Source organism: Schistocerca nitens, chromosome 3 (assembly GCF_023898315.1).
Source record: "Schistocerca nitens isolate TAMUIC-IGC-003100 chromosome 3, iqSchNite1.1, whole genome shotgun sequence".
Classification (NCBI taxonomy): Eukaryota; Metazoa; Arthropoda; class Insecta; order Orthoptera; family Acrididae; genus Schistocerca; species Schistocerca nitens.
In genome coordinates, this window is record NC_064616.1 from 836,007,421 (window position 1) to 836,030,512 (window position 23,092).

At 39.6% G+C, this 23,092-nt stretch overlaps 1 protein-coding gene across 1 annotated transcript in view; it reads left to right on the plus strand.

The window, feature by feature from the left end:
- Window positions 1-23,092, plus strand: part of LOC126249783 (organic cation transporter protein-like) — a 405,395-nt gene that overhangs the window by 221,249 nt on the left and 161,054 nt on the right. The window contains exon 3 of the mRNA XM_049951466.1: window positions 20,157-20,260. Within this exon, the coding sequence (XP_049807423.1) occupies window positions 20,157-20,260 (104 nt within the window). The remainder of the gene's footprint in view (window positions 1-20,156; window positions 20,261-23,092) is intronic.

Consider the following 23,092-nt stretch of genomic DNA (forward strand, 5'->3'; position numbering starts at 1 on the left):
AGAAGCCTGCCGTGATCGTGCTAGTAGCGCCGGAAGAGACTTGGGAGTTAATTGAGGATTTTTCGGTAATTTGCCTTTTCGCTGCACGTAGTTGTTTGTTTGCTTGTGCACTGGAGGGGTATTGTCAAATTTTGTGTATGCTTAGATTGAGAGTAATACTGTATTCGCATCTTCGTAGTGGCCAGAAACGTGTTTATTGAGTTTAGACATTATGGAATGATTAAAAATCTGTGTAAAGTTTGTCAGTGTTTAAATAACATATTGCAAATATAATAGACTACAGACTTTATTGGTTTCTTTCATTTTTTACCCTGTTTAAGGCTAGTTGTCCAAATCCCTTCTGATCATTCAATTTCTGTGTATAAAAATGTGGCAGTAGTGCTTCCAATTAGTCCTTGGATTGCACTCTACATGGATTGCTTTTAAGATATTGTAGCATGTTGCTGATCATGCAGTTGCAGTGGCAAGACGAGGTAAGTTGTCTGTCTACACACAGCAGCATTGCAGAATAGTTGTTACGAGACATTAGAGAACTATTTTAAAACCTGCAGTGAGATAGTTGAGAGTTGATTTCCTTATAATTTGTAGGAGTAGTAACTGATTTTCTGTTTTCTATTTCTGTTTCTTTTGTTTTCAACCAGAATTCCATTATTGTCGAAGATGCAACATCATAGGTTTCTGTAAGTCTTTCAGCAGAACTAATAACACTAAAAAATAATAGCGAACAAGTTTCACCTGGCGACCCTGCCAGGATTTCGTTTCGTTGGACGATTTCACAGTTAGAGATACTTCGCCTTGCTACTGCATTTGCAAAATTTTATGCAACTTACTCAGCAGTTGTTGCATAGCATTTTTTGTTGCTTGCGCACTTCTTGGTGTTAATTCAAAACTTTTTATTTCTGCAGTTTTCTAGTTCAGTATTTATTTTGTAACAGTGAAGTTAACCGTTTTGGGTTAAGATATCTGTGTTCCTCTTTGTGTCATATTCTCTATTGCTACAACGACAATGAAAACTAGAGCACAAGCAGGAATGGACAAAACCATAGAAGTAGCTCCAAACGAAATTTCGGAAAATTTGAGGCATGGTGTTCAGAATTCTTCTCAGCATAATTAAGTCAAGGAACTTGCGAACAATACCATGAATATTTAGGGTGCAGGTTATTAGTTGCCAATAATGCGTGATGAACTGCAGGAAACAAAACGCAATTCAGAAGATCATAATACCGTAACACAATCCGATTTTGTTATGAGAGATTCAGGATTTGCTTCTACTTCTGCACAGCAAAATAATTCTGTTTCACCTTCTTCAGTAATAATGTGACACAATTAATAATAGCTCAACTTGGTGAGATTAAAAAATAGAATGACGAACTTAGTGGCGAGATCAAAGAATCTAGTAGCAAACAGGAACAAAATTTCGAGCTACAGGAAGAGAACTTCAAATTGTTTTGTGAAGAGTTAATGACAGTTTAAATCGTAAATTCGAAGAAATCTTTGTACGGTTGCAAACTCAGGTATGTGAGGAATTCGAGTCTGATGTTACTAATCTTGAGTCCAGACTTGACCATGTACAGTCTGTTGATATTGTTGAGTTGAGACAACAGACGTCACAATAAGAATTGCAAATAGAGGAATTAGCACAAAAGCTCGAATCATTACAGTAACAGACTAACAGTGAAGTTCCAAAGACGAAAAAAGAGTTGATGACCGTTGCAAGAAGAGTTGAACTATCGGAGAGAGTGACGCAAATGAACAACGATGCAGATTAAAGTCAGACGATACTCGGTCGGTTCCCGTTCACTGATACCGAAGAATTTCAGTCCCTGCAACGTTTTAAAGAAGGGCAGGTGACGAATAATCAGCAAAATAAACGTGACGAAAGAAAGATGCAGGAACAGCTTGCCAATATCGAAGAAAAGATCTGTTGCGATAACTATACCAGTAGGTTCAATCATTATCACGTGTGAAATTACAATGAATGCACTAATTTTGAAAATGCTTATCACTTCTCTTGTGAACGAGTTATGTTTGTCGGACACAATGACTAGAATCCGAATTACGGTATGAGAGAAAACTCATCCGTACACAAAAACGATGGTTTTGATTACAAACATTTTCTTACAGCAAGGAAATTCAAAATTTTTCGCAATGCTAGCATTGAAATTCACCCAAGGGAGTGGTTACAGAAATTTGACTATTTTTACCACCAACATGGTCAGTTGCCCACAAACTGGAATTCATTAGCAGTCGTCTCGAAAGAGAACCTGCGACAAAAAAGAGATCGATTGCACGTGAATGTTACACGTACGGTGATTTTTATCACGCATTCTTGTCCGCTTACTGGTCCGGAACAACTCAAGGTTGCGTGAAACACATTATCATGATGCAAAATTATGAACAATCGAATTTTTGAACTCCTGTGCAGTATTTTGAAAACATGTTGAATATGAACAGATATTTAACCAATCCTTACAGTCCGTCGGAATGAATCCGCGTTTGTCTGACTAAATTACCTATAAGATTACGACACGTAAGTTTCGGCAGGACGTTGTAAGGACGAGTTGGAAGCTTTTCAAGCTCTTTTGCAAAACTTGATTTTGACAATAATGATGAAAAACAGACAATAATAATCAGTTTTGGGAAAAGTACCGTCAGCAGCATAACTGAAATTGTAAACGTAATTCGCGTGGACGATATGATGAGACACGCGACGAAAACAGGCATGATATGAGACATCAGCCCTACGGTGCAGATTACAGACGTTAGAGAAATGATTCCCGTGGTATTATCATTACAGGAACAGAGATCGCAGATAGCGTGGTCACAGATGTTATAGCAATGAAGACAATTTTAGACGCAATGGTAATGATAGAGTAAATCCAAATTTTCATAACCGCACGAACTTTAATTCCGAACGTAGTGCTCAGGTTGTAAGAATCAGGGTATCGAGCCCATGCGAAAATAATATTAATTATAGTTACATAAGACGAAATAATTATGATGACAGATCAAACCAAAATTGGCGTTATGGTAGAAATTCAAATTCTGAGCGTGATGCAATTGTAGAAATCAGACCGCCCAACCCATGCAACAACTCCGGGCAAAATGAACCGACACAACAATGACTAGCAGCCACGCCTGCAAACGAACGGTTTGCACTTGCCGACAGTCTGCACACGAACCACATTAATTTTGTAGGTTTTGATGAGATTAGAGACACAATTTTACAAAAGAAATAACGACTGTGAAAATACACTTGTACATCCCGTAGTAAAATTTACCGTAGGAAACGTTTCACTTTCTGCTGTACTTCATATTGACAGCCCAGCTAATGTGATTAGTGAAACAATGCTTAGTAAATGTGCTCATTCATCTGTTTGTCCAATTTTACCTCTATTAAGGATCAAATTGAAGGGACTGATTCAAGCAGGAAATACAAACGATGCCAGATCAGGGAATTATTGAGCATGCTGTGAGTACATACAACAGCCCGTTACACGTTATTAAAAACAAATGCGATTCAATTAGACTTGTTCTCGATTCCAGACAGATCAACACGATAATACAACCTGAAACAGATTGTCCACAAACACTAGACGTATTATTACAGGAATTTCATTGTGTAAAGGTATTGTCTTCTCTTCGTTTAGGATTTGGTTCTTGGCAAATCGAATTACATCATGAATGTAGGAAATATACAGCCTTCCTCTGTTTTGGAAACTGCTACTAATTTCGAAAATTAGTATTTGGTCTCAATGTTTCATCTGCTACTTTTATCCGAGATCTGAATACTATCTTAACTAAGCATTTAAAAGGCAGGATCACCCCCTATGTTGACGATAGTTTGGTTGCGGAAAATTTGTGGACAGAACACAATCAGGTACTGATCGAATTGTTACAGACATTTCTTGAGCATGGTGTTACAGCCAATTTATAAAAATCAGAATTCGGTAAAACGCAAATTAAATTTCTTGCCAACATTGTCTTTATGAAAGGTATATCACCCAACCCAGAAAAACTTAAAGCAATTGAAGAAATGCCTGAACCTATGGACAAACGAGAACTTAGAGGATTATTAGGTCTTGTGAAATTTTATCGACGTTTCATCAGCTTAGAGAGCTTCTCTACACCTAGGCTATGTCAATTCACAGGTAAGAATACAGTTTGGGACTGGGATGAAGTCGCCAACACCGAATATGCTGATCTGAAAATTGCGTTGCTTAATGTCCCCATATTATCGCATCCTGATTTCTCTCTTCATTTTTGCCTTTCGACGGATAGTTCAAAATCTGGTCTTGGTGTAAGCTGTTTCAAGAAATTGTAAGAAATTGAATTCTTACTCAGAAAAGTATAACTTTTGCCAGTCGAGTCTTAACCATAGCGAACGTAAATGTTACTGATTTTGAAGCATTAGCCATAGTTTGGGCTTTTGTCACATTTGGTTACTTTCTTCAAGATAAACACAGTAAGGTATATACCGATCATTGGGCTCTTCAGTTTCTTATGACAGCTAAGTTGAATCATGCTCGTTTAAGATGTTGGGCTTTGTTCCTTCAGGAAATCTGTTTCACCATGATTTACATTCCGGGCCAAGAAAAATTATTGCTCATGCTTTTTCACGTGCACCTGTTGGTTTAGTCCAAAGTAATGACGAAAATTGCAAAGAAAATAATTACAGTTTGTTATATATGCAAAAAGTAGCTTTTGAAAATTTCATTTCATCCTCGTTATGTGATATTGCTCACGAACTGGAGAAAGATCCTATCTGGAAAGAGATAAAGGAGAAATGGCACAACAAATCAAATACTGCGATAAGACAGTTTTACCTTGTACGTAATAATATTTTATTCAGACGTAGATGACCTAACAGTTCTCCTTGGGTATTCTGCATCCCAGACGAAGTTGCCAACAACCTCAATTGGTACACACATCTCAGCTACGCACACTTTGGCACTAAGAAATGTTTTCAGAAACGACATGTTACTTCAGCAATATGGAAAAGCGAATTCGTACTGTCTTAGGAAAATGCAAACTATGTCAAAACGCTATACCACCTACCGTTACGCACAGAACACCGCTATGTCCGATCATTCCTGTGAAACTGAAAGAATTGGCTGCTGTTGACGTTTTCGGTCCTGTTAAGATATGTAAACATTTTCATTCATTTGTTTTTGTAGTTGGTGAGCTTACCTGTAAATTTGTGTCATTGACACTCTTATGGAAAGCTACTGCAAAATCTGTTTCTCTAGCATTCGTAAAGATTTTTCTGAAAGAAGTAGGGCATGTAGACAAAGTAATCCTGATAGTGGCCAACAATTTCGTTCTAATATATGGCTAAAAACTTTGATACGTAGAAGAATTAGACCAATATTTATATCAAGTTTTATGCCATCTTGTAACTCCTCAGAACACATTATGAAAGAATTAGGTACATTTTGCAAATCGTATTACTATCCCCAGTATAGAAATTGGGATTCACACCGATCTGATTTTCAAAATCTCAATAACAAACTACCGCACAATTATACAACTTTACCTCCACTCCTTTTATTAAAGAATAAACCACCGCCACATCGTATAAAACATTTACTAGCCTTCCCGACACAACGATGTTTAAGACGCTGTGAAATAATTGATTTAGCACTGGAAAACATCAAGAAAGGCGCCGAAAAAACGAAGAAGCTATAGAACCCACGGGTGAACATCAAGAGTTTACAAGTAGATCAGAAAGTGTTGCTCAAATCGCATCGTTTATATCATAAAGGGAAGTCTTTAAGCAGCAAGTTTTTCATGGTGTATAAAAGTCCTTTTCGCATATGGCGAAACGCACATGCAAATACTGTGGAACTTGAAACCGTACGCACGCATAAATCATGAGGTCTTCAGCATGTCTCGAACATCAAAGTGTACAAAGAATTGCACCCTAGGGGTTTACTGTACTTAGGTAAACATATGCAGTGGCGAGCATATGTGCCCCAGCTGTTGCAGCCCATTTTTTTACTTTAGCTTTCAGCGCTGTTTCACAATCTTCACCTACTCTGTGGATCTGTTAACATATCTCTTTCTGTAAATCTACTTATTACGGAATTTTACAGAATATTGTGATATATGATCTGTGTTGTGTGAATAAAAGTACTTTGAATTTGCTAACCATAGTCTGACAAGCTAATAATATAATGAAATCAGGCAATTTTTTTGCGTCTGTATTTGCACTATGACAATATGGAATGGTAAGCCATCTGTGAACAAATTCACTTCAGCTGGTATTATTGTGAATTTACAAGTGAAGTATGTGATTGAAATGTAATACTGTTATCTCATTTCATGAGTGTGGAATTTTTCTTTTGAGATCTTGGCATAGCAGAGTATACTTGGCTTTGAGGTTCTAAGACATTAATTTTTTTCTTCAGGAAGATAATTTGCACACATAATGAAGTTTTTTGCGTCTTGCGGTAATTTGTGATGTACATTTTGCATTACCTTTACCAGACAGAATACTGTGTTATTTTTGAGGAACTAACACGAGATGCCTTTCGGTAGGTACATATTTTGTGACGTAGGATATGAATTGTTGGGGCCGGCCGGAGTGGCCGAGCGGTTCTAGGCGCTACAGTCTGGAGCCGCGCGACCGCTACGGTCGCAGGTTCGAATCCTGCCTCGGGCATGGATGTGTGTGATGTCCTTAGGTTAGTTAGATTTAAGTAGTTCTAAGTTCCAGGGGACTGATGACCTGAGCAGTTAAGTCCCATAGTGCTCAGAGCCATTTGAACCAACATGAATTATTGAGGAATAACAGCTGACTTTATTTTGAATGAAAGACTGTATGAGTGGTTGTGACTTTAGAAAGGTATTTCTGATGGGCAGTCACTTTAACTAGGTACATTTCTGACTGATGGTTTTTCTGCTATTTATGAAATATTTTGATGAGTGATAATTTCAGAGTTGTATGCACACACATGATGAATCTAGAGAACACTGTGAGGTATAGATATGGAATATGACGAAGAATTTAGCTTTAGGATTACCATGTGAGGCTTATGATGTTACTATGGGTTATTATGGTGCAACTATTGTATATTATTGTCCAGTTATGGTATATTATGTGAAGTGGATTATGATTCGTAGGATAATATGCTGAAGGTTGTATGGTATTATATTGTACTGAACTGGGGACCTAGAAACGACGGAGAGGTTTCGTCCCCGCCGTAGCCCTCAGTGGTTCACGACCCCAAAACAAGCCACTCATCCCACCGCCGCACCACACGTGCGTGGTAGAATAATTATGGTGTACGCGTACGTGGAAACGGTGTTTGCGCAGCAGTCGCCGACGCTGTGTAACTGAGGCGGAACAGGAATAAGGGGAATCAGACTCAAATCGCCGAGGCAGATGGAAAACCGCCTAAAAACCACAGGCTGGCCGGCTCACCGGACCTCGACACTAATCCGCCGGGCGGATTCGTGCCGGGGACGGGCACGCCTTCCCTCCCGGAAAGCAGTGCGTCAGACCGTACGGCCAACCGGGCGGGCTGTGCTGAATGTTCATGAAATATGTTACTCTGAAGTAGGCAGCCGAGGCGTTTATACGATTTAGTGAGGAAGCATTTTTTGCGGCTCTTTATGGAACAAGACAAGGCTATGCTAGATAAAGACAGCTTTCTGTTTGTGCACACTTTATTCGAAGGTAGTCACAGTGATATCTTCAAAAGAGATGTATTTTGTTATAAAAGGCTTTCTGAGTGGAATGTACTACTGAAGTTTTGTTGCTACTAACTAGATGTATTATGACGCTAAGTGTTATAGATTATGGAAAGAAAAATAATTATGGTTTGAGGTACCAATCATACCTGCTATAAACATTATAAACTCTAGAAAACACACAACTTTTACCTGTATGAAACACCAGCGCTTGCAGATAACACATTTTCTTTTCACCTGTTTGGAGATAAGAGTGCATATGGGGATGTATCTGTTCAGTAATGAGGGTGGATAGTTCTACAAAGATTTTTTTCTCTCCTGCTGAATTATGTGAGGTATGCGTGAAATGAATTTTCTAGCTTTGTGATGCTGTGCAACGATATTGCCTCAGTTAAAGAAAAAACGTTTTTATACTTATTACTGTTTACACTCACTGTACTTAATTTCTTGTGTGCGAGCCGGCCAGTGTGGCCGTGCGGTTCTAGGCGCTACAGTCTGGAACCGCGTGACCGCTACAGTCGCAGGTTCGAAGCCTGCCTCGGGCATGGATGTGTGTGATGTCCTTAGGTTAGTTAGGTTTAAGTAGTTCTAAGTTCTAGGGGACTGATGACCACAGATGTTAAGTCCTATAGTGCTCAGAGCCATTTCTTGTGTGCGACATGATCATAATTGAATTTTTCTCTATTGCGGAAGCAATGAAAAGAACACAGAACTCTACGCATTTGTAGGAACCAAACAACAATTTTCATGTCGGAGTACAACGTACGTAGCGAACGAGTTAGATTCTAACAATACGAATGTTGCCATGGTCTGTTACCGAGAACTGGACATTCCAGAAGTACCCAGCCGTGCTAAAAACATTGATCCATGACCTGTATGTAAATACGTTATGCAATTTGGCAACCTTTTCTTTTCAGGATGTAGCATTGTTACGTCTTGATGCAAGTCGAACAGCTACATATTATGAATGTTGAAAATAATTGCGTAAAATAAGTTACTTCAATACCTAAGTGTCTTTCTATTTAAACAATTCTATTTCAGACTTGCCCTTATCGCTCTGTTACAGCAGTGGCGCAGTGATTCTATCACGTTAATGCTTGTAAGATGATTTTTTTCTCTTTTCATTAAGCAATACTGAAGCTCAAGAGAAGGTAATTGCTTGATTTTCGGTTACTAAACCACTTCTTTCAGCTGATACTGAACAATTCCAGGATATTTTTCTTTTTTTGTGTTTCATTTTAGAGTAAGTTACGTCATTATTAGTTGCTTTATATTATGTGTCTTCTGATGTCAAGTTTTGAGAAATGAAATAATTATGTTCTAATAATAAGGAAGTACTTGTGATAATCACAGACCCATTACTTAATGATTGAATGTGTAATAAGTTATGAGAACTAAACTGAATATGCAGTCATAAGAAATGATATTCTTAACTGATTTATGTTAAAAAAAAATGGCTCTGAGCACTATGGGACTCAACTGCTGTGGTCATAAGTCCCCTAGAACTTAGAACTACTTAAACCTAACTAACCTAAGGACAGCACACAACACCCAGCCATCACGAGGCAGAGAAAATCCCTGACCCCGCCGGGAATCGAACCCGGGAACCCGGGCGTGGGAAGCGAGAACGCTACCGCACGACCACGAGATGCGGGCAACTGATTTATGTTGACTGGAACTCAAGTCACTTACACTATAATAAGGAATTGCATGTATGCTCACATATATTTAAGAAAGAATATCTACCACAGAAACTGGATTATATGAACTTCATATTTTTTTTTTTTTTTGATTGTCTACCTGTAATTTTCCTGTGTGTGTAAATGTATCTGCGAGAAATGCTAATTTTCTGTTATATAATAATTTAAATGGTATGTAACTACTGTGTATACATTAACTCTAGGATCTACAATTACTTCTAACCCTTTTTTTAGACATGTCACCATTGTGACATGTCACATTGTCTTTGGACAAATCTGTATATCATTCAGTGATGCTATATGTCACATATTTTGTGTGTTCTGAATCAAGACATGTTCTTTATGGTACTCTGTGTACTGTATCTTCGGAGGATTAATTTATGTAGAACAAGTTTGCCACTATGTGATCGACCTAACTCTATATTTACAACTTACTTCAAGGAACTTGTCACACGTAATTATCTTTGGTCATTTACTGAGCAAAGAGCTTATATGCCTATTCACATAACTTCGACTTTTATCTTAACATTCATATAACTTACTATTATTCATTTATTCACTATGATTTGTTTATGGTACTGTGTCATATATGAGACTCTTCATCTCCTATGTCAATTATGAGAACCTGTTTTCTCAAAGGGATACAGTGTCAATGCTTTTATGATCTTCATGAATTCTTTGTGCTCAGCAAGGTATACTTGTGCCTTTTACTACTGATTCTGTACTGTATCTTTATCTGAATATGAAAAGGAGTGACACACTATAACATTTTGGTGTGGTTGTCAGTGGATATAGTGAGAGTTGCCCCCGAGTCTGCTGCGCCTAAAACGTGTTTCTTGCCTGGTTTTCTGTTGCTAGATGATTTTTACTGTGTTGAAGAACTGTAAATAACATTTTTTGTCTTGTCAAATGAACTGCAACCAGTGTCAGCTGTGGGACAAAGTTCGTGTCACCCCACTCTGCATTTTTGCCAGATTTATTCAAGATGGCGGATCCAAGATGGCAGCAGTAGATATGGCAACGTCGCAATGACGTCATAGTGGGAAGTTCTAATTTTGGCAGGAAAATAGCTCGACTGGGCTACCTCCACTAACCTAACCTCCTCCTCACCCCCCGAGCCATCTGCAACACATGCACATACACAGACATACAGAAAACAGAGCAAACACACTGCAAATGTAAAATATGGGGGTGGAGGAGACTGGATGCAATCGAGTACAGTGACATACTACGCTGCCCGATCAGAAAAACAGTGCATTTATAAGCAATTTTAGAACACGGAACGAGAGGGCATGTCATGATCACATGGGTAGAAGTGACATAAAATCGATAAAATTGCGAAAAAATGATGGAAAATACGTATAAATTGAAGAAAAATACACCGGAATGCGGGGAAATTGAGGATTTACTTGTGTGTCTTCTGGCTCGCGCAGAAAAGTTCTTGTCCATTGGAACATGAATGCGACAGCAAGAGAAATCCGAGATAACGTCGATATGGAAACGAAGGGAACCAGGAAAACAGTCACTTTTTTCCATCGAGGCAGCATTCTATGGAATGTCGATTGCGGTAACAGTCATACACAGGAGTTGACTACTGTATTTCACGCTTTTCAGGAAAACAGAGAGCCATCTGCCTCTAAACATACATGTATCTGCAACAAAGAATAACAGAGTGTGGACAGAGTGATCGATTGAGATAGAGCTGTAATGAGATACGATTTAATGGCAGACATATGATGCATTCTAGAGAGGGGAAGAGATGTCGCTGCAGGTCATTGGCCATTTTTTCCACTGTTCTGTCAGGATGCTTGAGCTGAGTGACATAGCCAGCGTTAGACTCGTATAAAACCACGTTTTCTGTATGTGCCTAGAGCACATGCGATCGTTAACAGCAGACCTCTCGGTCATCAGAGGACTTCCATCTCATGTGTGATGAAACGTGACCATCCTGTTTCGATACATTCCTGTTAACGAACGAAGATTTATGCGATGTACTCCACTCCCCTATCACATCTTGGATATAAAAATCGAGACTTCAGTTTCATAATTAAGATGATTCTAAGTTAGCGATAGGTATTTGTGAGGCACTGCAATCCCTGTGTATACATCTGCTTGACAGATGTGTCATTTACACAGTTAGTGGCCCCATTACGTGTAATTTCACATGTCGAACACCGCTGCTATGCGTTTATCTGTTTCCTTATAAGAGGTATTCCCCATTACTAACGATCATTTTATATAGTACTGATGCGGGCATAGTATAATTTCTGAAGCATGATCGAACATGAACAGTGGACACTATATATCTCTGCAAAGCTACATTCTGTACATATCTCTCAGAATTGATATTTTAAGGAAGTAGTTTTTCATTTTACTGATAGTTACCATAGTTTATCGTAGAGAAATCTGCAAGAAGGATGTGTGTCATGCACTGGAAATATATTTCCTACATTGAAATATTAACAGCGCTGCATTCCACATGACTAATAGGTCGGAAACTGAGGCGATCTAACATTATAGCCTGTTTATGTGCAGAACTGTGTAGCCTTAGGAGTGCGTGTGTTTATGTTCTCTCTTACTAACACCCTCCTGGTACTGATCCCAGACACTTGAACAATACTTTAAAATTGATAGCGAATTTAATTTAGGTAAAATGCTTCGAACTCGATACGTTTGGAGCTCCATCATCCACAAAAACCACCTGTTTCTTGTTCTTCTTAACCGTCTGCTATTACATCACAACACTTTCAAATCTATTACTATACACCGATAATGGGTGCTAACCTCCTCGACGTGGGTGCATCTGGATAAATCTTGTGCACTAGGATGGGCGAGGACTCGGCAAGCTCCATTCATTCACGAGATGCGGAATGTAGCGGTCTACTTTTGGACAGATGCAGATTAAATCGGTAATGATGGTGCAGCACAGGTTGGTCAGAGACAGTGCGCAGTGGTCTTTCAGCCTCTAAGTTTATCCTATGACTGCAAGAATGCCCAGTGACTCCCATCCGCATAGAGAGAGATAATAAATTATGCACTATGCTCGAGGTGCTAGAATTATGTAGATCACTGTCTGGTACTCTTTGATGATGTAATCTTCAGGAATTAACACTGAATGGATGTGCTGCATAGTCATCTATCTACATTCGCAATGATACTCGCAAAGCAGAGAAGGGGCAGTTTAGCAATGATACTGAAATTTGGAAACAAGCAGTTGCATCATTGGTCGGTGTTCAAATTACTGTAAAATTGCTAAATTTGTTCGCACTATCCACTATGATGCTTCTTATTACAGAACATCGACAGTGTCTTTTTCTGTCTCATCTGTCCACGGATATGCTGTTGATTACCACGTAATGATTGACTGACATCGCTTGTTTGAGATAGAGAAAGAGTTTTGGTATAGAGGCAACATTTTCTGGGGATGGCTAGCACCGAAACAGTGATCGCGTACATGAGTGCAATATGAGGAATCGGTTGAAATGGAACGCAGAGCCATCAGCTATTCCGTCACTGTGATAGATGAGTTTAAATGTACAGGTTGGTTCAAATGGCTCTGAGCACTATGGGACTTAACATCTGAGGTCATCAGTCCCATAGAACTTAGAACTAATTAAACCTAACTAACCTACGGACATCACACACATCCATGCCCGAGGCAGGATTCGAACCTCCGACCGTAACGGTCGCGCGGTTCCAGACTGAAGGGCCTAGAACTGCTCGGCCACCCCAGCCGGCCTGTACAGGTTGTCAATCACCTTCAGACAGCAGTTTGAAAACGCTCCACAACTCCGCCAAACTCTTCCAGTTTCCTCGTTTTGTAAATGTCTTATTTAAAATCATCCTCTGTGTGTGTGTGTGTGTGTGTGTGTGTGTGTGTGTGTGTGTGGTATGGTAGCAGCAGTAACAACATGATTTACACTGTGTGATATCTTCTCTTCTGTGAGAAGTAATGGATCAGAATGTGTTAATGTCAGTTTAGAACCTGACACAGACCTCAAAGTCATGGCAGAAAAACAAAATGTATGGCAGTGTACAAAGTGTGTTACATCAGAAAAAAACGATGTTTTAAATGACTACACATTTTCACAGGGAGCGTCTCTTGTTACCTATAGTATAGTTTGTGTGATATGATCATCCTTCTACAGTACAGGTGATGCCGCTTCACACCGGTCTATGCAGTGGATCAATACCTGTATATTTTATAGGATCATCACATATGCTTGGTGCTTGCAAGCAGACGGTATTTGTTTTCGATCCATGGGAAGAGAGAGCTGCAGTAAAAATTGTATGGAGTTCTCTATCGGATGAAGTTAGTGGAGCTTTTATAGTTCGTAATTTTTTCTCTGTTGGATGGTACAGAATAACAGTGATAGCACGTTGGGGTGATAGACATGAATGGGCCCTGAGGGACACCGATCTGCTTTGGACTACAGTACCTGTATGTAGTTTGGGGGGACACCACAAACATTAGCAAAATTCTTGTCCTTCTCCAAATTCCCGCCGGCCGGAATGGCCGTGCGGTTCTAGGCGCTACAGTCTGGAACCGCGAGACGGCTGCGGTCGCAGGTTCGAATCCTGCCTCGGGCATGGATGTGTGTGGTGTCCTTAGGTTAGTTAGGTTTAAGTAGTTCTAAGTTCTAGGGGACTGATGACCTCAGATGTTAAGTCCCATAGTGCTCAGAGCCATTTGAACCATTGTTTTCCAAATTCCCTTAATGTCTTTTATACTATCTCATGTTGCAGGAGCAGGCTTCGTTTGGCGCTGACCTTACACATCGTACATTGTTTGCGGAACTATGACAACATGCTCCCATTTTCACCAAATGCTCAAAACGTGGTCCTGTCGTACTAACTCAGGTCTCTATGTTTCTGCACGGGTTACAGAAGGTGGTAGATATAGATCTCTCCGACTTCTGCTCAGTTCCGACTTAAATTGGAACGATCTCATCCGCAAAGCTGCAGGAATGGCAGCAGTTGCAAGAGGCATAGCGACTATCGAAAATTTCACTGTAGCAGATAGTTTCAGAAAAGGTGCCTCGTTTCAAGATAGGAGAGTGCCAGAAAAATGATTATCTAGTGGCTGTAATCGTTAAGGTTTCTCCATAGGATAAAACGCATGTATGTGGTTGAATGGAAAGACTTGATTCCAAATCATAGACATCATTTCTACCGAAAAGCATAGCACTAGAGATCTGAAAAGCTAGTTTACATTTGTTATACAACCTCAATCAGCACACCATCTACTGTTTGTGATCCTTCTCAATCAACCATCGCCTATAACCCCATGGATATATCACTGAAACTCTGACGTGGCATCGAGACAGAATGCGTTACAACTACTGGAGAAATATCTAGCGGCGGTATGAGGGAGTTGCAAATACTGGTTTCATACCATGTTCCATACCCAAATCACTTACTAAATTCGGTAATTTTACTACGATGTTGCACTGTCAGCGACGTGTAACCGCACTGTTGGTGTAATAATATACACTCTGGCGATCACCGTCTATATTCAGTGTCGCAGTATTTGTCTGGAAAAACCACTTCATTCAGAGGTAATGCAATACCTCGTTTTATAAAGCCAGTATAGCTTTTAACACGGATACTTGTGATCACCTGTAAAACCAAGACTGCTTGTGACAGTAACATACAGTAGTTGTTGCGAACGTGTTTTTTAACATCTGGCGGTTTGTAACACGATTACATTTCTCTTTCTAAGATGAAGTGATACCACTCGCAAGAAAATTTATGAGACATGTCCTCTCATCGCTGATCTTTGCTCAGTATTACTTAATATCACCAGCAATCAGTTATTGGCGAAGTATTATACTTAGTAGTAAGGTATGCTTGATAGGTTCGTCTTGAGCATCAAGCTTATAAAGTATGTGTGTGTGTGTGTGTGTGTGTGTGTGTGTGTGTGTGTGTGTGTGTGTTTTCCGACATGAGCAAGGGAAATTACTATGTCCATTCATAGGGAAGGTATGGATTTCACGTGGAATACAGTAATAGCAAAGGGAAAAGTATGTCAAGTCATAATAATGGTACAGATATTTCTATTTCCGGGACCACAGCTGTCAGCAGGATGTATTTCCGATACTTCACTCATTTTCGAGTGTTGTCCAATTGAGACCACGATCGTAATATTTAATTGTAAGTATAGCAATCAAATATATATGTGACTGGTTTCATAGGACGATTCTGTCTAGGGGTGCGTGGCGCCCGGCTGTGGTGGCCTTTGGCAGGAATCATTCACGTTTCCCACTAACAGCAGGAGCCTTCCGAATGGAGAAGACTGCTGGGCTGCAGGAATGTAGCTGACTTAAATATGTCATCCTCTAAACGGCCGAATAGCGAACTAATGCTTAGTATGTGTTGGACAGTCTTTGTGATCGTGTGGAAATTTGAGAAGATTCGATATGGTTGTGTGTTTGCTCTGGACCATTATTCCCTCCCATGTAAATTGTCTGATTGACTGTTTCTGCACATTTCCTGCCTTCATTTGTTTGAGAGAACATCGATTGTGGTGTGTGCATCTAGCAGGTGAAAGACACATTTGCTGGTTCTCTAGACATGAGAAACACATTAGTTGACTTTGTAAATTATAAGCATGATTTGGAATCTGCTATATCACCGACATCGATATTCACAAATGGAAATATCAGATTCCTCTATTTTTTTCGAGTTTTCACGTAAAGATCTTCGTAGACAGGATAAGTTTCTAGTTACACAGTGGTTTACAGCATGTTCCACCTCACTAAGGTTGTGGGTTTTAATACAGAAAAAATTTCCAGTCTGTATCTTCGGAATTATACTGTGCAAGCGATCGGCAGCATATTGCTATGTGCTTGATATCCAAAAGTATCGCGAAAATGGCAAGATATTCTGACACACCATGTGAAAATACATATTTTCCTGTAATCCCAGTCTGGAGATGAGTGTAGCAAGCAAGCAAGCAGGTAGGTGTCACAAATTGTGCCGAGGGCACCCGACGCAGCATTTGTGCAACAGTCTTCACAGTTTACGTACGAGTGTCTGATGGTTGTTAGCTATATGCAGGATGCAGAAGTGGTGACTATGTATGGCGCAGGATATGAATTGCGTGTTTACTACGTCGATATGCCGGCCGGTGTGGCCGAGCGGTTCTACGTGCTACAGTCTGGAACCGCGCGACCACTACGGTCGCAGGTTCGATCCTGCCTCGAGCATGGGTGTGTGTGATGTCCTTAGGTTAGTTAGGTTTAAGCAGTTCTAAGTTCTAGGGGACTGATGACCTCAGAAGTTAAGTACCATAGTGCTCAGATTCATTTCAGCTACGTCGATACGGTATATGGTGGTATACAGCCGGGTTGGAGATCGGTTTCATGCTGAAATATCGGCGCTTTCGTCGTCAGTGGCAGAGCAGAGTAATTGAGGAAGTGTCTTCCCATATTTGACGATCCGTAGACCACTTTTGCAAGGTTTAACTGTCAGTGCAATATGGCGATCTGTACAGAATAGTTTCGCCGCTGAAAGCCTTGTCAGCAGTAAAAGAAAGACAGGCAGTGCTCCCACACCGGCTGGTAAATTCAGTAAGAGTCAATCAGTATGCTCCATTCATGCACAAGACATCATTTGTGCTGGGACGTAGGAGCCTCTACGGACTGCTTCTAGCAAGATGGGGCACGGTATCTACGGTGGGATCCGCTATTGTAGCATTGGGACATATCCAGCAGCTGTAGGACACCGAAAATTCCAGAATTTTTCTCTTCTACAGGACAGTGCTTCGAATTATGTTTGTATAACTGTTCTGATTTTCCCGTCTGTTCATAGACAATGCTCTTTTTCCAAACAACATGAATGCTTTTATGATTAACAATGTTTTCTCGAGCGTGCACATACATGATGAAGGCTTTTAGCGTTGAGAACGAGTACCATTTTTGAGACGTGTGTTGAAAGCAGGACGTCGCGGTTTCCAGGAAGGGTAGCACAGGATACCTCATTAGGACCATCAGGATGAATGCATTCGTTGTTATTCTTTTAGGGCGAGAATTTCAATGCCGACAAGCTGAGACACCACAAAAGCTCCTACAACAGCAACAAAAGCGACTGTTAATTATTTCTGCAACACTTCACGATTTCTGAGAGATAGACTTGGCTCTTATTTACATAGACATGTGACGTCAGTATAACACTGACAACCTTTTATCTACATTTACAATGGTGAGTCGATCAGCAATTAAATCTTTGCTGGGCCGTAGATAGAAAGGCGTTGTACCAGGAATGGTAAACACGTGAATGTGGCCCAAAAGCGTCTCGCATATGGGACCGACATGAGCATGCCACCAAGCATACATACCTTGGAACTCTGTAGGGAACAGTTCGCTGATACGTTGCTGTTTATCATAGTTCGAAAGTGTTTTTATGTGCATTGAGTGTTTGTGCACTGCATCATTTTTGGCTGTTTAAGCATTGTAAGCGTGTTTGCATAGCGTTACACATGCATTATGTTCAGAAAATTTATGAATTGTTTTCATGTCTGTTGCATTATTTTGTGAACATGTCTGTGTGTTGTGCAATGCATTATTTCAACAGTTTATAATTAGTAAGCGTGTTTGCAGAGCATTATCCATGCATTATTTTGACAATTTACTAGTTGTTTGCACGTCTGTATATCAGTATACTGCATTATTTCGGTGATTTACAAGTAGTTCGTAGGTCTGTAGGCTGTGTGTTGTGACCCCAAGCATGTCGGAGCAAGTGTTTTGTATCAGTGTAATAAATAAACTACGTGAAATCCAACCCCTAAATAAATCGTTCCAAAATAAATAAAGTGCACTGCTTCCTCTCTCCAGCAACTGGACCCCCCCCCCTCCCCTACAGACCGCCATGGGACTACAATGCACTCTGGTGGCAGTACTGTGTACTAGGTCAGTTGGACTCGAGATCTGATGGTGAACACACTGGCTGGAGCTACTGCCTATGACAAATCAAATTGTTTCAATAAAGACTGCATGCAAAATAAAGACTTACTTCCATCCTATCCGTCATCCCAGCCCAGGCTGAGTCCTTTTCCCACCAATTTCAAGGAAGAGGTGACGGTCAGATGACTTACGTTAGTGGAGGTAGCCCAAGTGACCTATTTTCCCAACACTTTCTTAGGTTAGTGGAGGTAGCCCAAGTGAACTATTTTCTTGCCAAAATTTCAACTTCCTGCCATGACATCATTGCAACATTGCCATATCTCCCACCGCCATCTTGGATCCGCCATCTTCAACAAATCTGGCAACAATGCAGAGTGCGGTGTATTATTAAGTCAGGCATATTTGACTGCTCACCAGCACAATGATATGTGTATATACATTTTCTCACTCTTTGCACTATTTGCAATTCGATGTGATATTTGTATCTACACAACTAAAAGACATTTTTTACACTCCTGGAGGACTATAAATAACATTTTGTTATTCTGTCAAATTAAATACTATCAGTGTCAGCTGCACAAGATGGTAATTGTATATTTTTCTTGACTACATTGTACATACGTAATCTTACGCTGATGTTTATGTATTCTATTACTTTTTTAAAACATCTGATGCTATTCTTCTCAAATTATTATGTAAGAATTTTGCGTTTGCTCCTTGCCAACATGTTAGGCAAGAATCACTCCACAAAATTCTTAAGTAAGGGTGGGGATTGTGAAAGATGGACATCTGTGATTCTGCTGTGTGCATACATAAACTCTGGTCTGAGGTCTTACTGCCGCGTGTAGTGGAGAGCGAGCAGTTGATGAGGGGTGTCGGAAGTGGTCGGACACAGTGTGCATTGGAGAGAAGCCGCGCAACATGAGAGGTCGCAGCCTGCCGGGATCGTGCTAGTAGTGTCGAAAGAGACTTAGGTATTCTACATCTACATCCACACTCCGCAAGCCACCTGACGGTGTGTGGCGGAGAGTACCTTGAGTACCTCTATCGGCTCTCCCTTTTATTCCAGTCTCGTATTGTTCGTGGAAAGAAGGATTGTCGGTATGCCTCTGTGTGGACTCTAATCTCTCTGATTTTATCCTCATGGTCTCTTCGCGAGATATACGTAGGAGGGAGCAATATACTGCTTGACTCCTCGGTGGAGGTATGTTCTCGAAACTTCAACCAAAGCCCGTACCGAGCTACTGAGCGTCTCTCCTGCAGAGTCTTCCACTGGAGTTTATCTATCATCTCCGTAACGCTTTCGCGATTACTAAATGATCCTGTAGTGAAGCGCGCTGTTCTCCATTGGATCTTCTCTATCTCTTCTATCAACCCTGTCTGGTACGGATCCCACACTGTTGAAGAGTATTCAAGCAGTGGGCGAACAAGTGTACTGGAGGATTTTCGGTAATTTGCCTTTTCGCTGCACGTAGTTATTGGTTGCTTGTGCATTGGAGGGATTTTTGTGATATTTTGTATATACAAACATTGAGGTTAATATTCGTATCTTTGTTGTGGACAGAAACGTGTTTATTCAGTATAAACATTGTGGAATAATTAAGTCTGTGTTAAGTTTGTCAGTCTTTAAATAATATATTGCAAATATAATTGACTATAGACTGTATTGGTTTGTTTCATTCTTTTTACACTGTTTAAGGCTAGTTGACCGAACCCCTCCCGATCATTCAGTTCCTGTATATAAAAATGTGGCAGTAATGGTTGCAATTAGTCCCTGCTTGCATTTCAGACCAAACCACTGAGTTGTTATTTGTGTTTTACGTGACGCTATTTTTTATTATTATTATTATTTTTGCAGTGGGACCTCGTCTGCGACAGAGAGCAGCTGGCCAACGTTGCACAGACGGTGTTCATGTTCGGCATTCTTATCGGCAATGTGCTCTTCGGCATGCTGGCTGACAGGTACCGTGACTCTCCGATCCTCAGAGTAATTTATTTAATATATCAGGGAGGTTTCAGACCATGGAGAAGCTGTGCAGAGCAGATAATTAGTTTAAAATCGATTATGGCATACTACAAGAAACGGAACAAACCTTTGGCAATAACATTTGTAGGTTTTAAGAAGACATATGACTGTCTCCGCAGACCTGCAGTATTAAAAATTTTAAGAAATCTGGGACTCCATCCAAAACTCATTAAAATAATACAACTCACTCTAACCAACACCAAATCAAAAGTGAAGTTTACAGGAGAAATTTCGGAACCATTCCTCATAAAAACAGGCTTAAGACAAGGTGACTGCCTATGACCATTATTGTTCAACTGTGCACTGGAATACATATGAGAGAATGGTACAAGGACAATCCAAAGATGATAAGAATTGGAAGTGCAAAAGATGATATTAGCTTAAACTGCTTGGGATTCGCTGATGATCTTGCTCTCCTAGCCAATACCGTTCAAGAATCCAGGCAACAAGTGAAATCACTACAAGAAATAGCAGAGAAAGTAGGTCTTAGAATATCATTTGAAAAAAACGGAGATTATGCTATCTGATACACCACTTGCAAACAAAATTACAATAGGAGAACAGGAAATCAAAATTGTTGATAAATTTAAATATTTAGTCGAAATAATAACATACAATCTAAATGAGAAGCCATCATGGCAGAATAGAATAAAAAAACTGAACTACGCAAACTACATTACCAAAACTACATACAACAAAAAAAGCCTATCTATAGATGCAAAATTAAAACAGTATAAAACAGTTACACAACCAGAAATAACGTATGCAGCTGAAACTATCTTCAAAACAACTAATACAGCAGAAATTGACAGAATACTAAAAATAGAAAGAAGAATAATTAGAACATGTATAAATAAACAGTATAAAATAAATGGACATTGGATAATAGCATCAAATGAAACAGTATATAAGAAAATAGAACCAGTCATGAGCACGATCAGGAAGAAACGGATCTCATTCTTTGGACATCTGATGAGAACTCCAGAAAACAGAATTAGTAAAAAAATTATACAAAAATTGTGGAACAGCAAGAGCGACATTAAATGGATCACAGAAATTAAGGAAGATACAAAAGAACTCCAATTACAGTAGATGGCCTAAAAAACAAGACAGAGAAAACCAGACTACTTCAAGACCCACAAACCAGACTACAAATGAAAATCAATAAAAGGAGTACAGGAAGAGTGGTCTCAGATGAAGAAAGAAAGAAAATATCTGAAAGAACGTAGAAATATTGGGCAGACAGAAGAGCAAAACACCTTTCATATAAGAATGATTATTTTACCTAAATATTATATTAAGTTATTGTTGAGCCAAATTGTATCCCTGTGTAACAACTCAATTAAAAATTTGTATTTTTGACTAGAGTAGTCATATGAAGGCCATAAAATAAATAATAATAATAATCTCCTACGTACAGGAAATTAATTTTTCCAGTGTATAGCCACAACGTCCCATGGAAACGCCGATACAGCGTGTTAGAAAAGAAATGTCATGTATACCTGCAGGAGGTAGCATAGATCGAAACTAGAAAAGTTCCTATCATGGTACGTCCGGAAGCTAGTTGCTGTTAAGACATGGGACAATCTGTCCTGCATTGGTCACACACTCCTGTAACGTTTGCACATCGTCCATGGGTAGGGTGCAAAATAACGTTGTAAATGTTCCCATAGTCAGAAATGCAACGAATTCAGATCTGGTGAGCTGAAATACTGTTACTGGACATTAGATTAGATTTACTTTCATTCCAATTGATCCGTAGTGAGGTCCTCCAGGATGTAGAACATGTCAGAAAAACAATAATAAATGACAAATATTTACAACTGAAACAAATGAGCTAATGAACCTTCCACAGTTTCCAAGTGGAATGATCGTCATTTTTTAATGAACACTATATGAGAGAATCATTTTAGAAACACTAACGCACTGAATTTAAAATATAAAAAAAGTTTTTTTTTATTTATAAGGCAATAAACATGTAATAGAACTACTGTAATACTTATTTACAATGAACACATTACTGCACTGAAATGGTGCATTTTACTGCACTGAAATTGAGCAGAAGTTATATTGTACTTTATATTGCGGTGAGGTACTGCCACACGATCCGTAGAAAATGGAATGGTGTGCCGTCGTGTATAAATCACAGACATTGTCATTCTTGAAGGTTAACGTCCTCCAATAACGCTGGTAATTCGTCGCGAAGAAATCTGTGATGAACTACTACTTTTATTCTGGTTGGTAAAGTGTATAGCACCATGAGTCAGTAAACGACAATTGCTGCTCATACATAGATATGGAAACGTTTCTGATGCCTCACTTCCATGATTGCTCCAGCATCTGCATCCTCCCACACGTGCATATTGTGGTAATATACTATGCCATTTCTTGCAACGGCCTACACCGCCAAGTATTTCCTATTACTCGTTACAAGTAAAACTATCCATATCTCATCAGGTATTGGTTTCTGGACGTACAGTTATAGGAACTTCTCTTCTAGTTCTGATCACTACTACCTCCTGTAGGAACATGGAAATTAAAAGAACAAGAACAAAAAAACTTTGTATACAAAGAAGACAATGCATAAGCATGAGGAGAACATAAAATACGACTCAACAAGACACAGATTGTAGATACTAAAGGTGATACCGGCAAACCAAGAATTATTAAGAAACGCTTTTAGAAATAATAGCTTCGGCAAATGTACATTTTCTAGTGACGGGAAGAGGTTGTTATGAATGGCAATGGTATTTGTTAACAAATAATTC